Raw genomic sequence first — 17,212 nt, 5'->3', positions numbered from 1 at the left:
AGAAGAAGGAGAGAGAGAAAAGGGAGAGAGACACCAGCCTGCTTGTTTTCTCTAGCGTTGGATGAGAAACAATAACTGTGTTTGCCACTGAAATCCATGTATGGAAGTTGGAAGTAATCCGGTGGAGTTCACTTTGTTGCTGACCTGTAGAAGGAAACAGGTATTTGTGTGTGGACGACCACGGTTCGGATGCTTTTCGGGGTGAGGAAGTCACTACCGAGTAAACACTGGAGTGTCGTTTGGGGTCCATCATGGAACATTTGGATTTCGTATGTACTCTCTCTATGTTTTTCTACATCTACATCTTATCTTCAGACAACAGTGGTTGTTGAAGAAGCCCTTGCTCATGTTTCACCTTATGGCTTGCAACTGGGAGTTTTGGACTTTGTCACACACACACACGACGAGTTTAGTTTTGGGGTTAACGTTCGAGGTTTAACATTTTTGAATTCTAACATACTAACATTTTTACTTTTATTTTACGTATTATCATAAGTAGTGATTAATAAAATAGTTTTTAACACTAAATCATGCTCAGTGTGTTTCTTTTGTTGCTGGTTTGTGACAAAATTGGGGGCTCGTCCGGGATAGTTCCCAAGGTTAACGAGTGTCGTCTGGGATCGTTCCCCAGATTGACGAGATTTGTTCGGGATTCAATCCAAAGATTTTTGAGGGAGGTCTGATAAATTCTTTTTAATTGGCTTGTGTGTGTGGAAACCAGCAGCAATGGATATTAAGGCATTTTTGGAGTCACCAACCCAAAAGGGATTGGAGGTGGCGAAAAAGGATGATCTGATAAAGATTGCTACAAGGCTAAACCTTACAGAAGTAAAGCAGTCTATGAGAAAGGCAGATATTCAGAGACTGATAGCTGGCCATTATGTGGAAAAGAAGGTGTTTGAGAAGGAAGTGTTAAAACAGTTTCCTGGCAGTGAAATAGCAATTTCTGAGGCACAGGTGCAGCTGGCAAAGATAGAGGCTGAACGAGAACAAACCCAGTTAAAGATAGAGGCTGAACGAGAACAGAAGAAATTAGAAGCTGAACGAGAGCAAAAGAGATTAGAGGCCGAACAAAAGAAATTAGAGACTGAACAAAAGATAACTCAGATGAAGATAGAGGTTGATCTAGCAATGAAGCAGATGGAATTGAAGAGGATGGAGCTGGATAGTGAGGAAAAGGAGAAACAGAGGCAGCATGAGTTACAAATGAAGCGTAGGAGTTTGGAATCTGATTCTGATGATGGTTTTTCAGCCAGCAGGGAGGTTCGATTAGTCCCTCCTTTTGAAGAAGATCAGGTTGATCAGTATTTCCAACATTTTGAAAAGGTTGCTGTGAGTTCAAACTGGCCAAGGAAAGGATGGGCTCTTATGGTACAGAGTGTGATTAAAGGTAAAGCTCAAAAAGCTTATTCTGCTTTGTCTGCTGAGGATGCAGTTGATTATACCAAGGTAAAACAAGCTATATTGAAGGCCTATGAATTGGTACCTGAAGCTTATAGACAAAAATTTAGAGACTTGAGGAAATCTGCAGATCAGACTTATATGGAATTTGCCAATGGAAAGAGAATGTGTTTTGAACGATGGTGCCTGGCTAAAAATGTAGATGGGGATTTTGATAAATTGAAAGAATTGATACTAGTGGAAGACTTTAAAAGATGTGTTCCAGCTGAATTAACAATATATTTAAATGAAAAGGCAGTGGAAACTTTACAAGAAACTGCTAGGTTGGCAGATGATTATGCTTTAACCCATAAATCCAAATGGGGACAACCTAAAACCTTTCAAAAGAGTTACAAAGACAATCCAGGTAAACCGGAGATTAAATTGGGAGGTAATTAAAAAGGAAAAGATGAAAAGAAGCCAGGGCTGGAGAAACCTGTTGAGCGTACTTGTTATTACTGTAGGAAACCTGGCCATGTGATATCTCATTGTGCCCTTTTGAAGAAAAGGAAGGAAGCTGTGCCCAATGCTTGCTTTCAGGCAATTAAAAATCGAAAAGGTTTAGGAGATGCTGTTAAAGATCAGTCCTTGCAAGAGGGAAAAGCGGAAAAGTTGGAGGAGGTGAGAAAGGAATTCCGTTCTTGTGTATCAGAGGGTTTTGTTTCACTGAATGATGAGTCACCCCAGGTGCCAGTGAAAATTCTTAGAGATACTGGGGCTAGTCAATCTCTCTTGCTGGACAGTGTTTTAAATTTTGGTGAAGAAAGTGACACTGGTGAAGTAAATCTAGTACGAGGCGTTACAGGTGACACCATGTCTGTCCCTTTTCACAGGGTGATTTTAAAGTCAAAGTTCGTAGAAGGACCAGTCGAGATTGGGATAAGACCTAGTTTGCCAGTGGAAGGAGTTTCTTTGTTATTGGGAAATGACCTTGCAAGATGGAGAAAGTGATCCTGTGGTATGGTTAACGACCAAACCAAGGATTGATGAGTCTGAGAATGATCCAGATGTTTACCCATCATGTGCGGTAACTCGAGCTAGAGCTAAAGAATTAGCCAAGACAGACAGTCCGGTGCAGTCTGATGTGGTTCCTTGTGACAGTCCTAAACAGGAAGAAAATTATGATGCCTTATCTGAGACTTTTCTGTCTTCATTGGAGGATCAACATCCTTATAGTGAGCCTGAATTTAAAGATTTGTCTTTGTCGAGGAAGGATTTTATGGTGGAACAGACAAAGGACCCTGAGTCGACAGAATTGAAAGAAAAAGCACTCTCATGTGAGGAGATTGAGAAAGTGCCAAGTGGATATTATGTCAAAAATGGAGTGTTAAGGAGGAAATGGAGACCTCCCCATGTCCAAAAATTTAAAACTAGGTTGGAGAGAGTCTGCCAGCAAGCGAGAGAGAATTTGAAAACCAGCCAGATAAGAATGAAGACATATTTTGATAGACGTGCTCGGCCTAGGACATTCGCAGTGGGGCAAAAGGTGTTGGTATTTTTCCCTAGCCAAAATAATCCCTTGCAATCTCGTTTTTCTGGACCCTATGTTATTGAATCTCGAGTGACTGATCTAACATATATAATCAAAACACCAGATAGACGCAAGAAAACACAACTCTGTCATGTAAACATGCTAAAACATTATGAGAGGGAGTCAGTTGTGGCCTTGGTGGATGATGTAAAGGTTGTTTCTAGAATGCCTGATGTTGATGTTGAGGAAGGCCAATTTAGACCAAATATTGTTCCATCGAAACTAAAAAACCAAAATATCATGGAGAACCTTGAAACGAAGTTGGACCATTTACAAGTTTCACAAAAACAACAGATGAGAGAATTAATTTTAAAATTTAAAAATCTGTTCCCAGATGTTCCAAACAGAACATCGATAATTACCCATGATGTTGATGTTGGGGATGCAAAACCAATCAAACAACACCCATATCGAATGAATGTGGAAAAAAGTAAACTTGTTGATCAGGAAATAAAATACATGTTGGAAAATGATATTATTAGACATTCTACTTCAAATTGGAGTTCGCCCTGTGTTATTGTACCTAAACCTGATGGAACTGTTAGATTTTGCACAGATTACAGGAAAGTGAATGCTGTAACAAAGTCAGATGCTTACCTTATTCCTAGGGTGGATGATTGCATAGACAGGGTGGGAAAGGCAAAATTTCTTACAAAGATTGACCCATTAAAAGGGTACTGGTGTGTTCCATTAACGGATAGAGGAAGGGAGATTTCAGCCTTTATAACCCCTTCTGGATTGTATGAATACAATGTTTTGCCATTTGGAATGAAAAATGCTCCGGCAACATTTCAAAGAATGATTAATTCGGTGATTCATGGGTTAAAACATACAGATGCCTACATTGACGACTTAGTGACTGGGAATGATACTTGGGAAGATCACATCTCTGCGTTAGAAAGGTTGTTTGAAAGACTTTCCAAGGCTAACCTTACAGTTAACTTGGCTAAAAGTGAATTTGGCCATGCCACTGTGACGTATCTTGGTTATGTTGTAGGTCAAGGCAAGCAAGCTCCTGTTCAGGCAAAAGTTCAAGCAATATCTGAGTTCCCTATTCCCACAGGTATGAGGACTGTTAGAAGATTTTTGGGAATGGTTGGATATTACCGAAAATTTTGTAAACATTTTGCTGATATTGCTCTTCCCCTAACTAATCTTCTGAAGAAGGGAGTAAAGTTTGTTTGGACAGATTCTTGTCAAGAAGCATTTGAGAAGCTGAAAGCCATTTTATGCTACCATCCTGTGCTCAAAACACCTGACTTTGAAAAGCCATTTTCATTAGCAGTAGATGCCAGTGATGAAGCTGCAGGAGCTGTGTTGTTGCAGAAGGGTGACCTTGATGATATTGACCATCCTGTAGCTTACTTTTCAAAGAAATTTAATGAGCATCAAAAGAATTATTCCACCATAGAGAAAGAATTACTGTCACTTGTTTTAGCCTTGCAACATTTCAGTGTATACGTTTGCACCGCTCAGAAACCATTGACTGTGTATACAGATCATAACCCATTGGTGTTTCTGAGCCGAGTCAAAAACAAGAACAGAAGGCTGTTAAACTGGAGTTTAATTTTGCAAGAGTTTGATCTCATGATAACTCACATTAAAGGCAAAGATAATGTGATTGCTGATTGTCTTTCTCGATGTTAAATGGGAAACATGTATCTGTACTAATCTGATAGTCTGTAGTTGTGTAGCATGATAATTATTAACATTACTAACTGTATGCGCGGTTAAATTTTTCTTGGGAAAAATTTTTTTTAGGTGGGAGGTGTTACAGACTCAGTGAAAGTCCCTTTAAGATAGAGAGTGTGTGTGGGGCGTGCTTACGTCAATAGAAGATAAAGGACGTAATGACGTTGTTGAAGAAGTAAGAAGAAGAAGAAGGAGAGAGACAAAAGGGAGAGAGACACCAGCCTGCTTGTTTTCTCTATCGTTGGATGAGAAACAATAACTGTGTTTGCCACTGAAATCCATGTATGGAAGTTGGAAGTAATCCGGTGGAGTTCACTTTGTTGCTGACCTGTAGAAGGAAACAGGTATTTGTGTGTGGACGACCACGGTTCGGATGCTTTTCGGGGTGAGGAAGTCACTACTGAGTAAACACTGGAGTGTCGTTTGGGGTCCATCGTGGAACATTTGGATTTCGTATGTACTCTCTCTGTTTTTCTACATCTACATCTTATCTTCAGACAACGGTGGTTGTTGAAGAAGCCCTTGCTCCTGTTTCACCTTATGGCTTGCAACTGGGAGTTTTGGACTTTGTCACACACACACACGAAGAGTTTAGTTTTGGGGATAACGTTCGAGGTTTAACATTTTTGAATTCTAACATACTAACATTTTTACTTTTATTTTACGTGTTATCATAAGTAGTGATTAATAAAATAGTTTTTAACACTAAATCATGCTCAGTGTGTTTCTTTTGTTGCTGGTTTGTGACAGTTGGTTAAATCAATAACCAATTGACCAGAATGATTCCGTTAAAGGTGGGTCGTTTTAGACAAATTTAAGAGTCTTTTAATGAACTGGACAGAGGTGACTATACTGCAGATGTACTGTATTTAGAGTGTGTTGAATGGGTTTATAGTGACAAAATGGATGAGAAAATTGTTTTGTGATGGGATGGATGATGCTCAGAATGGAGAAAGGTGGGAAGTATCTCGGATAGGGGAACCTTTGCTTCCTGGCCTAGGTATTTGGGCAGCTGCACAGAATATTAACTTGGGTTTCCTTGATGATACAATCTATGGCAAACAACAAGCAACACTAGAGTCTCTTATTTTGAAATTGAATCATTTGCATCTGTTTTTATGTCAAACTGCATTAAAAATATATTGTTTTTGGAATTGTCTGTACCCATTTTTCAGTTTAAGTTGGAGCTCCTCGTTGGTTATTGGGCCCGGTTTTCCAACTGCAGTTCACTCCTCCACAATGTCATTATCTCAACATCATTTGCGCAGGTAATGACATCACCACCTTGTGTGAACTGATTTCTTAATGCTTGAAGCTGGTGCAGAAATGTATAACTCTGTCCTGCTGTTTTCACCTGCATAAAAAAACAAAAAGCACACCCTGCATCAACCAAGCATGAATTAGTGTAATTTGCACAGGGACATCAGTGTGTTACTTTCTGATTCTGCCTGCCCAACTGGTCACCCCACTGTTACTGCTGGAGATCATTTCTGTGTGCCTGTCTGCAGCAGCATTTCACTGCAGAAAACATTGTCCTCTGCCTGTATTAAGCAAAAGATGACCTGCGGTGCTTTTCGGCCACTTGGAGCATGGGAGTTGATGAGTGGAAGGGTTGGGGGAGGGAGGGAGGACAGAGACGATGCAGCAATGTGCTTTCTCTTCTCTGCTGCGTGTTCCCTGCAATCTCTGCAGGCAGTTGGTATTGGAGTAAAACTAGTTTTAACAGTATTTCACAAATTTTCATGATTTTTAGTGGGTCCTATGATTAGGCATTGGGGCGAAACAAATCATTTCTTTCTTCAGTGTAAATTTTTGGCTGTAAAGAATGTCTGAGGAATCATGAGTGATTGCCTATCCAAACAGATTCCCACTGGATTTTCCTGAAGCTAGCTGAAATTCCTTTAAATCTTGCTTCAGATCTGTTCTTCATACAACTTAATTAAAAGTTTCCTGACATTGATTTTTGTTGTTGTTAAGTGACCCAGGAGTATAAATCTCTGAAGGCTTTTAAGCCCATTTACCAATGTGCTTAAGGTTTTATTACTGCAACAAACTTCCTAAGACTGTTCATTCAGAGGAATAGTTCTGTCCTTCAGTACCATTGCAATCAGAAATTAAGATCTGTTAGCATTTGGTTTAAACCAATTCTGACTAATTCAAGTAGTAAAACCATTATAGAACCATAGAACAATACAGGCCCGTCAGCCCACCATGTTGTGCCGACTTTCAAACCACTCCTAAGACTATCTAACCCCTTCCTCCCACATATCCCTCTATCTTAAATTCCTCCATATGCTTATCTAACAATCTCTTGAACTTGACCAACATATCAGCCTCCACCACCACCCCAGGCAGCACATTCCATGCACCAACTACTCTCTGGGTGAAAAACCTCCCTCTGACATCTTCCTTGAACTTGCCACCCATTATCTTGAAGCCATACCCTCTTGTATTGAGCATTGGTGCCCTGGGAAAGAGGCACTGGCTGTCCACTCTATCTGTTCCTCTTAATATCTTGTATACCTCTATCATGTCTCCCCTCATCCTCCTCCTCTCCAATGACTAAAGCCCTAGCTCCTTAAGTCTCTCCTCATAATCCATACTCTCTAATCCAGGCAGCATCCTGGTAAATCTCCTCTGCACCCTTTCCAATGCCTCCACATCCTTTCTATAATGAGGTGACCGGAACTGGACACAGTACTCTAAGCGTGGTCTAACCAGAGTTTTGTAAAGCTGCATCATTACTTCGCGGCTCTTAAGCTTTATCCCACGACTTATGGGAGCTAACATCCCATAAGCTTTCTTAACTACCCTATTCACCTGTGTGGCAACTTTCAGTGATCTGTGTATATGAACCCCCAGATCCCTCTGCTCCTCTACACTACCCAGAATCTTGCCATTTACCTTGTATTCAGCCTTGGAGTTTGTCCTGCGAAAGTGTACCACCTCACACTTCTCCGGATTGAACTCCATCTGCCACTTGTCAGCCCAGCTCTGCATCCTATCTATATCCCTCTGTAAGCTTTGACAGCCCTCCACACTATCCACAACACCACCGATCTTTGTGTCATCTGCAAACTTGCTCACCCACCCTTCCACCCCCTCATCTAAGTCATTAATAAATATCACAAAAAGTAGAGGTCCCAGAACCGATCCCTGTGGGACACCACTAGTCACAGCCCTCCAATCCGAATGCACTCTGTCCACCACAACCCTCTGCTTTCTACAAGCAAGCCAATTCTGAATCCACACGGCCAAGCCTCCGTGGATCCCTTGGCCTCTGACCTTCTGAAGAAGCCTACCATGTGGAACCTTGTCAAACGCCTTACTAAAATCCATGTAGACCGCACTACCCTCATCAATCTTCCTTGTCACCCCCTCAAAGAACCCTGTTAGGCTAGTGAGGCAAGATCTTCCTTTCACAAATCCATGCTGGCTGTCCCTAATCAGTCCATGATTCTCTAAATGATCATAGATCCTATCTCTTAGAATCCTTTCTAGCAGCTTAGCCGTCACAGACGTAAAGCTCACTGGTCTGTAATTCCCTGGACTATCCCTACTACCTTTTTTGAATAAGGGGACAGCATTCGCCACCCTTCAATCCTCCGGTACCATCCCCGTGGACAACAAGGACTCAAAGATCCTAGCCAACGGTTCAGCAATCTCCTCCCTTATATAATTATACAATATTTGTATAATTGTACAATTATATAAATTTTCGTATCAACACTTCGTAGTAAAAGTATATTCTAGCAATGGTCATCATCACGTTTAGTTTCTTTAGATGTAGAAAATCTCAGCTTCCAGGTCTATAAGTTACTGTTCCATCTGAATGTTGTGGAGTGTTATGCCAAATGTTGGTTAGTTTTGCTGTATTAAATTTAATTTTCCTACCTGACTACTGATTTAAATCTTCCTGCAAATTTTTTTTTAATTTTTCAAAATCTGGACATTGTGGTTGAGTCAAGTACAGTCACTGTGTTTAAAGGACATTTGGGCAGGCACTTGAATAGGCAAGGCACAGATGTGGGCAAATGGGATTGGTGTAGATTGGCAAAAAGGTTGGCAAGAACATGGTGAACTGAAGGGCTAATTTTGGTGCTATACGAATCTGACTCAGAAAAAAATGGGATTAGCGTAAGATTGTGCAAATGTGTGTTTGATGGTCAGCATAGACTCTGTGCTGTATAACTTTTTGGGGAACGAAACTACAGATACTGGAAATCTGAGCTTCAAAACAGAAAATGCCAGAAACGTTCAGCAGGTCAGGCAGCACTGTGGAAAGGGAGAATGAGTTAACATTTGAGATTAAAGATCCTTTATCACAACCGGGAAAGAGAAAATAAATTGGTTTTGTATTGCAGAGAGGGTGGGGGAAGGATGAATAAATCAATTGGAATATCTCTGATAGGGTGCAACCAGCATTATAGGCCCAATCCAGTTTTTCTGGCATTTTCTGTTTCTATGCCATCAAACTGGCTGCTTTGTCCTGAATGGTGTCCAACTTCTTGAGAGTTGTTGGAGCTGCAAGTCATCCAGGCAAGCAGAGAGTGTTCCATCACACTCCTGACTTGAGCCCTGTAGATTGAAGAGAGGCATTAGGGTGGGAAATAGTGAGTCACTCACCATAGGGCAACCTCTGATCTCCTCTTGTAGCCACAGTGTTTGTATGGCTGGCCTGTTATTTCTGGTCAGTGGGGTCTCCCAGGATGTTGATGAGGAACTTGGCTGAGTCACAAATGGAATTGTATGTTGTGCAATCATCAGCAAACATTTCTGACCTAATGACGGAATAAGGTCATTGAAACAGCTGAAGGTGGTTGGGTCTAGGACACTAGACTGAGGAACTTCAGCAGTGATGCCTTGAGGCTGAGGTGATTGACTTCCGATGCAACCATCTTTGTATGAGGTATGTCTCCACCTGTTGGAGTGTTTTCCCCTTGATACCCATGGACTTCAATTTTGCCAGAGCACCTTGATGCCACACTTGGTCAAGTGCTGCCAAAGGCAGGCAGTCCTCATCTCTGAAATTCAGCTGTTTGGTCCACATTGGACTGAGGCAGTGATTGAGGTCCAGAGCCATATTGTTCAATGGAAATACTACAGTTGGTCTCCTAGTTGCATGATTTTGAGTTGTATTGATTCATGTTTCAGCTCATGTGGTACCTGCTTCATATTAATGTGGTTAGTAGTTGTTGAATTGATGTCAAAATCCCAGTCATTTAACTATTCAAGCAAGCTTGTGACGTTGCACTCAAAAGTTCAATATTCTGGCCTAGAAAGTAGAAATTCTTGCTAAGAGAAGGCAATAGTGCTGTGCCAATTGCTTGCCAGTACAGTATAAATCAACTGCCTACATAAGGTGAGTAAAAATTTACAGACTGTGAGAACAATTGGGATTTGAGCATGTCATTGGTGACGAGAATTTCTCATTTTGGCAAGGTCAAGAAACTCCTTAATCTCTGGATTCTTGAAATGACTACTACAAAAGGATCAGTTGTTGTTGGTGAGAAATTAGAACTAAAACTTTGACTCATTGTAAACATACAGCCTAAAGTGGAGACTTCAAGCCATTCACAACTGTCAGGGGGTTGGCTGTACAAATTTGTTCAGCGCTATACTCAGTAAAATGTGAAATTACATGGTAAATTGGTTTATTATTGTCACATGTTCTGAGGTAGTGGAAAAACTGTTTTGCATGCCATCCAAACAGATCATTTCATTGTAGTACAAAGGAAAAACAACAACAGAATACAGAATAACTGTAAGAGTAACTTTCTTAGCTTTCTCCCTCCACTCCAGCTCTGCTTCACGGGAGTTGGCATCCAAAGCCTTCAAGTGTTTGAAGGGTCGTATTCTGCGTGGAGGTCGGTGACCAGTGGTGTACCTCGGGGATCTGTACTGGGACCCTTACTCTTTGTGATTTTTATAAATGACCTGGATGAGGAAGTGGAGGGGTGGGTTAGTAAGTTTGCGGATGACACGAAGGTTGGGGGTGCTGTGAATAGTTTGGAGGGCTGTCAGAGGTTACAGAGGGACATAGATAGGATGCAGAGTTGGGCCGAGAAGTGGCAGATGCAGTTCAACCCAGATAAGTGTGAAGTGGTTCATTTTGGTAGGTCAAATATGTTGGCGGAATATAGTATTAAATGGTAGGACTCTTGGCAGTGTGGAGGATCAGAGGGATCTTGGGGTCCGAGTCCATAGGACGCTCAAAGCGGCTGTGCAGGTTGACTCTGTGGTTAAGAAGGCATATGGTGTATTGTCCTTCATCAATCAGGGAATTGAATTTAGGAGCCGAGAGGTGTTGTTGCAGCTATATAGGTCCCTGGTCAGACCCCACTTGGAGTATTGTGCTCAGTTCTGGTTGCCTCACTACAGGAAAGATGTGGAAGCCATAGATAGGGTGCAGAGGAGATTTACAAGGATGCTGCCTGGAATGCAGAGCATGCCTTATGAAAGCAGGTTGAGGGAACTCGGCCTTTTCTCCTTGGAGAGACGGAGGATGAGGGGGGACCTGATAGAGGTGTATAAGATGATGAGAGGTGTTGATAGGGTAGCCAGTCAGAAGCTTTTCCCCAGGGCTGAATTGGTGGCCACAAGAGGACATAGGTTTAAGGTGCTGGGGAGTAGATATAGAGGAGATGTCAGGGGTAAGTTTTTTTTTACTCAGAGTGGAGAGTGCGTGGAATGGGCTGCCGGAAACGGTGGTGGAGGCTGACACAATAGGGTCTTTCAAGAGACTGTTAGATAGGTATATGGAGCTGAGTAAAATAGAGGGCTATGGGTAAGCCTAGTAATTTCTAGGGTAGGGACATGTTTGGCACAGCTTTGTGGGCCGAAGGGCCTGAATTGTGCTGTAATTGTTCTATGTTCCATGTTTGCATGCCTTTTGGCATGAACTCTGGCCAGAGATCATCAGTGACTTCAGATCTTCCTCATCATTGACATTGAAGTCATTTTGAGGCTGGCTGACAACAGCAAAGTTGGGAGGTAGGCATGTTGAGCAGTCCTTGCCAACAGGAACCGACAAATGAAGTTGAGCAGGTTGCTGCATTCAGCAGCAATGGTGAGGAGGAGAAGGAGACCAAGGCTGTTATGTCAGCTGTCACTGCTATAGACCTTCCAGGATTACTGTGCAAAACTTGAATGAAGAGATTGTGGATCTTGGCCCCATCATGGCAAGGGATCTCAGCTTTAAGAGAAGATGTAGCAGTTTTCTCCTTGATTCAAGGAGCTCTGCAGGAACTAACCGGGCACGCAAAGATATAGGGGGTCACTACCATCTTCAAACCTCTGCCTTCCTCTGAAATTACAACATTTAATTTGTAAGGAGAATGTTTTAACAAGGCTATTAATTGCATTATTTTCTGTGTATTAAATAACTTCACCATAATAAAAGGATATTAAATCTTGGCATAAGGTCCTGTACCAGCTCTTTTCCATAGACTGAATGCCTCAAGTTACACCATTTCAACTTGCAAAGTGTTTTTCAGGAACACAACTTGGCATTTGACTGTATCGGTGAGTAAGGGTCGCTCGATCATACTGTTGACAACAACCTCCCATCACTTTCCTGATGACTGAGAGTATATTGATAGAGTGGGCAGTAACAAGCTGGATTGGATTTTTCCTATTTTTTGTGAGCAGGGAGCACCTGCACAATTTTCCATATTGTTAACAATATCTTCTCTTCACATTGTGCCCATCTGTACTTCATGATGCCCCCATATTTCCTTCATCTTTTCCCTATCCTCTTTCGGTAACAGGGCTGTGTGGAATGGGCTGGTTGTGTTATTAAAATCATGTGCCAGAATTATCCTGCAGAAATAATACTTTTTTTCTGTCACGTTCACTGGTTGGCCACCTTGTTATATTTTAATTAGGGCCTTACAAGGATGGTCTCATTTCCAAACCCCCCCACCCCCAATCATTTTGTTGAAGCCATTCTAAATTTATTGCTGCTACAAGAGGTTGCACTACAAGCAGCAAAGCAGGATCCCTGGCCAAATACTGCAGAGGAGGTCATTTTGTTGTATCCAGAGATTTATGGGTTGTAAAGAGTTGCTGTGTAACAGTAGTCCAGTGCAAAATGCATAAAATTCTAATGTATTGTCTACTTTTGTAAACAAAGGCTGGAATATAAAGGAGGGGGAACATTGCCACAGCTATCCAGGTCACCGTGTCCTATAATTTGATGAAAGAAGAATGCTAATCCATCATAAGAACTTGAGGAGTAGGCCAAACAACCCCATGCATCTGCATCATTGTTCAGTGAGATCATGGCTGTTCTTTTACCTCGGTGCCATTTTTCAGCATTATACTCACATCACTGTATTCCCTTTAACATCTGGAAATCTGTGATCTACCAGGGTGGAGGGTTCCAAAGATTCACACCATCTGGGTGAAGGAATTTCTTCTGTTCTCTCTTCTAAATGACCTACCCTTTCTTCTGAGAATGTGACCCCCTAGTCTTGACTCTTCAGCCCAGGGGAAAATCCTCATTACATCCAAGCCTGTAAGAATTTTGTGATCTCTTTTCATTTTTACCCCAAGCCTGCTGCTCCTGGAACCAGTCACGTGAATCTTTGCTGCACTTCCTTGAAGGCAAATATATCTTTCATTTTTGGGTCAGGAGACCAAAACTGCACACAGTACTCTAGTGCAGTCTCGCTAAGGTCCTATGTGATTGCAGTAAGGCATCTTTGTTCTTGCACCAAAATCCCTTCAAATAAAGGCCAATGTACCAATTGCCGCCTTAATAGTTTGCTGCATCTGCACATTGGCTTTCAATAGCACATGAACAACGACACCCAAGTCCTTTGGACATCAACATTACCCAATTTCTCACTATTTTAAAAATACTCGGCTTTTTTGTTTTGTGTGCCAAGTGGATAACTTCATGTTTTTCCACCTTTCTACATCAGCCACCTTGCCCGTTCACTTAACTTTTCTATATCCCTTTCAACATGAGATTTTTATATATGCTTTTCCCTATTTAACAATCTTACCTGGTTTTGTATTGTCAGCAAATTCAGTATTTTGACATTTGGGCCCCCTCAGCCAAATTCTTGTCATAGATTGTCAATAACAGCAATACCCGTAGTGCCCCAGTAGTTGCAGCCTAATAAGGATGTGTTTATTTCCACTCCTTTCCTTGTGTTTGATGACCATTTCTCAATAAGTGCCACTATATTTCCCCCAACTCCATGTGGTTTAGCCTTTCAACCAACCTCCTGTGTGCAGTCTTGAACATATTCAGCATCTGATCCTCCTTGACCTTCTTAGACTACGACTGCTGGGGTCACGACTGCATATTAAGGGGATTTTTTGGTTAGTGCAGGAAATGACACAGAGATTAAAGATAAACTGTGTTCTTATTAAATGACAAAACAGTTATTATGGCCTATTCTTGTATCTGTTTCTTATGTTCTTGTATTCTTATGCCATCATTTGAAAAGGAACTAGCTTTGCAACCAGCACATGAGACTTGTGCTCCCTCATCATCGTGGACTGAATTCCCAGGACTGCAGTGCCTACATCCTTCAGCTGTGGGTGATCAGTTCTCCATCCCCTAGGGGAATGACACCATCCTCTCCCACCTCCAGTCTTTCGAGCTCATTCGCATATCTGCTGCTGAGAAGTCTGTTTGACACTAATGACCTTCTCCAGCACAGGAGTTTCTATGCTGCTGCTAATGATGCCATGATGAAGAAGAAGCAGGAAATGCAGAAGTGGTTAAGGTCTCTCACTTGCACTGCTCCTATTGTTGGCACTGGATCCAGCCTTCAGCTACTTGGGCCTCTGCTATTGGGCTGTGGGTTTCTGATTCAATGTTCCTCACTCCCCTGTTCGTATACAGGATCTGCTGGTGTCCATTCTTAACACTTGAGGCAGGATCAGCCTCTGATTCATGATTGATCCCATTTGTCTCTTCCCTTTGATCAGATGCAACTTTTCTAATCCTTGCATGTTGGTGACACCATTATGCTCTGGATACCTTAGACATTTCTCTTGCTCCCTTCCCATCATCTAGTTACTTCATCTTCATGTTGTCATCTGAGCAGTCAGTGGGAACAACCCATCTACATCAGGAGAACCAATGCCCTTCAAGGTAGGGAAAGCTATGAAGGTGAGACAATACCGTTGCATGTGCTACTGCTCTTCCCAGTGTGGCAGCTGGCATGTCTTGTACTGCACATCCCATCCTAAATTGGAAGCAAATTTGCAGCCAAATAGCAGATGCTATGCAACTGAATTCTGTGGCTATCATGTGGTCAGTTATTTCATTGCTGCTTGTTTTTAGAATTTGCAGTGCCCGGCTTAGCTGCTATTCTGCCTTATGACAGTAACCACATGAAAAACACTATTTAATTAGCAGTTTGGGATGATTCAAGGTGCTACTTTAACTTGCTGTTTGAAAGGACAAACTCTTCATTGCTTCTTGCACAACTAGATCTTCTCTCTTCCACTGCCGCCACCCCACCATGCCCCCCCGCTCCAAAGCTGCACTGTGCCGTGAAGCTCCTCTCCGTAACTCCATGCCCACAGCAGAAAGATCTACTCAGCTGGGACCCACTATTACCCGCCTCTACCAACCCACAATCACAGCACCATCACGGCCATTCATGCCTCCCATTCAGCAGATGTTAGGACGCGGCTCAACCTGATGCACTCTGTTCCTGTCTCACATTGCTTCTGATCCCTCCCTGACCTCCTGCCCTTTTCCCTCACTTCATCTAAATCCTCTCCTTTTCCCCTCGCTTTCACCCATTTTCCTCATGACTTTTCATGATTTCACCCCCACCTGGAACGGACAAGAGGTAAAACATTTCCCGGCATGCTTCTCCCGTGGAGAATCATTTGGGACCTGAACTGTGTTCATTCATCCATGCCCCCATCCTCCAACAAAAATTATGATCTCGTGTAAGGAACCAGTGACTAATCCCTTGCCATTTCCTTGTCTGTACGTTGATGCTTACTTTGCACTATTCTCCTTTTTCTCTTTATCTTTTGAACTCTACAGGCTACCAGCCCTCTTCATCCCTTCACCCTGGGTACATTTGTTCTCATCCAACACCTCCAGCTCCATTCAAATATGGTTAGAAATTGGATAATAGGTCTTGATAACTTGTTGGGGGAAAAAAATTATGTGGCATTACACAGAGCCTCTGATTCATGATTTGATCCATTTTTCTTGGCACTCTAGCTTTACCAAAGAACAGCTCCTGTTCCTTAAGCAACCCCCTCCCCTCAACCTATTCTCCATAGGACATATCTGCTTACAGATTGGGGGTGGGTGGGGGGGAAATGTTTTGCTTTTATTTTGCTTTCTGCTCTCTTTTGTCTCTGTGCTAGAGCAAAACAGCAACCTGCTTCCCATGGGTGAAATCTGACTCCAAAAGCTCCTGTCAGACTAATGTTATTGATCAATTTTCTGGTATCTTTTCCAATGCTTTTTATAAATCCATATTAACTTCAGTAGCTTCCTCTGTATCTATGCTCTCAGTTATTTATTTAATAAATTCGATCGGGTAAGTCAACAATGACTCGTCATTGATCAACCACGTTAACTAGTGTTTCTCCTGCTGCTTATTCAGATTTAGTAGTTTTTCAAACGCTGAAATAAGACTGACCAGTCTAGAATGACTTATCCTGTCTCTGCCATTGTTTTTAAGAGGGAGCCTGATTTTGCTGTCATGTTTTGTTTCTCTGGGTCTTTTACAGACAAGGTGGTCCTTGGGATTGAATCAGATACTATTAGGTTCCAATGATTTGCTCATCCTTAAAGTATTTATTACTTTTCACTTGCAGATTTACAGAGAAAAGGTGATAAGTGCATTGATTATGCATTGGAGCAGAGCAACCTTCCAGTATGGATCCAGCTGCAAGACAAATGATTTTTCCTTTCTGCCTGCAACGTCCCCTCTTCATGATACTTGCACTGGTGACAGTGTTTCTGGTGTATATAAACTTTCCAAATGTGAAGATGTACAGAATGGTAAATGCTAACTCTGTTTCTCTTGACACAGAAGTTGCATGTTCTGCTGATTGGGTTTTTTTTTCACTTTTTGGGGATCTAGGCAACGTGGGCAAGGCCAGCATTTATTGCGCATCCCTTATTGACTTTGAGAAGTTGGTGGTGGGTCACTGCCATGAACCACTGCAGTCCCTCTGGTGAAGGTACTCCCACAGTGCTATTGGGGAGGGAGTTCCAGGATTTCAGATTTAGCAATGATGATATTTCCAAGTTGGGATGTGGTGCTTGGTGGGGAACCTGTAGGTGGTGGTGTTTCCATGCCTATGGCCCTTGTCCTTAGTGGTAGAGGTTGTGGGTTTGGAAAATGCTGATGTAGTAGTCTAGCCAAGTAACTGCAGTGCATTCTGTAGATCTGTACACGCTGTAGGGGCTAACTTCATAGAATCAAAGAATGGTTATAATGTGGAAGGAGGCCATTCAGCCCAACATCTGTACTGGTTGTATGTCACCTGGCTAACCCCCCTCCCTCTCCTTTTCATCTATTATCCACCACTTTTTTTTTTACTGAG

The 17,212-nt window shown here is 42.1% G+C and overlaps 1 protein-coding gene across 3 annotated transcripts in view; it reads left to right on the top strand.

Moving 5' to 3' along the window:
* The window catches only part of LOC127569493 (NXPE family member 3-like), a 55,177-nt gene that overhangs the window by 26,849 nt on the left and 11,116 nt on the right, over positions 1–17,212 (top strand). For 2 of the 3 annotated variants that reach the window (XM_052014204.1, XM_052014202.1), the window contains exon 2: positions 16,478–16,664. In XM_052014204.1, the coding sequence (XP_051870164.1) occupies positions 16,539–16,664 (126 nt within the window). In that variant the 5' untranslated portion in view covers positions 16,478–16,538. Of the gene's footprint in view, positions 1–14,699; positions 14,778–16,477; positions 16,665–17,212 lie in introns of all 3 variants that reach the window. The other variant, XM_052014203.1, reaches the window with a different exon arrangement.

The sequence above is a fragment of the Pristis pectinata genome, chromosome 4 (assembly GCF_009764475.1).
Source record: "Pristis pectinata isolate sPriPec2 chromosome 4, sPriPec2.1.pri, whole genome shotgun sequence".
NCBI classification, from domain to species: Eukaryota; Metazoa; Chordata; class Chondrichthyes; order Rhinopristiformes; family Pristidae; genus Pristis; species Pristis pectinata.
Note: the sequence above shows the minus strand (reverse complement) of the source record. Positions and strands in the feature narration are given on the sequence as shown.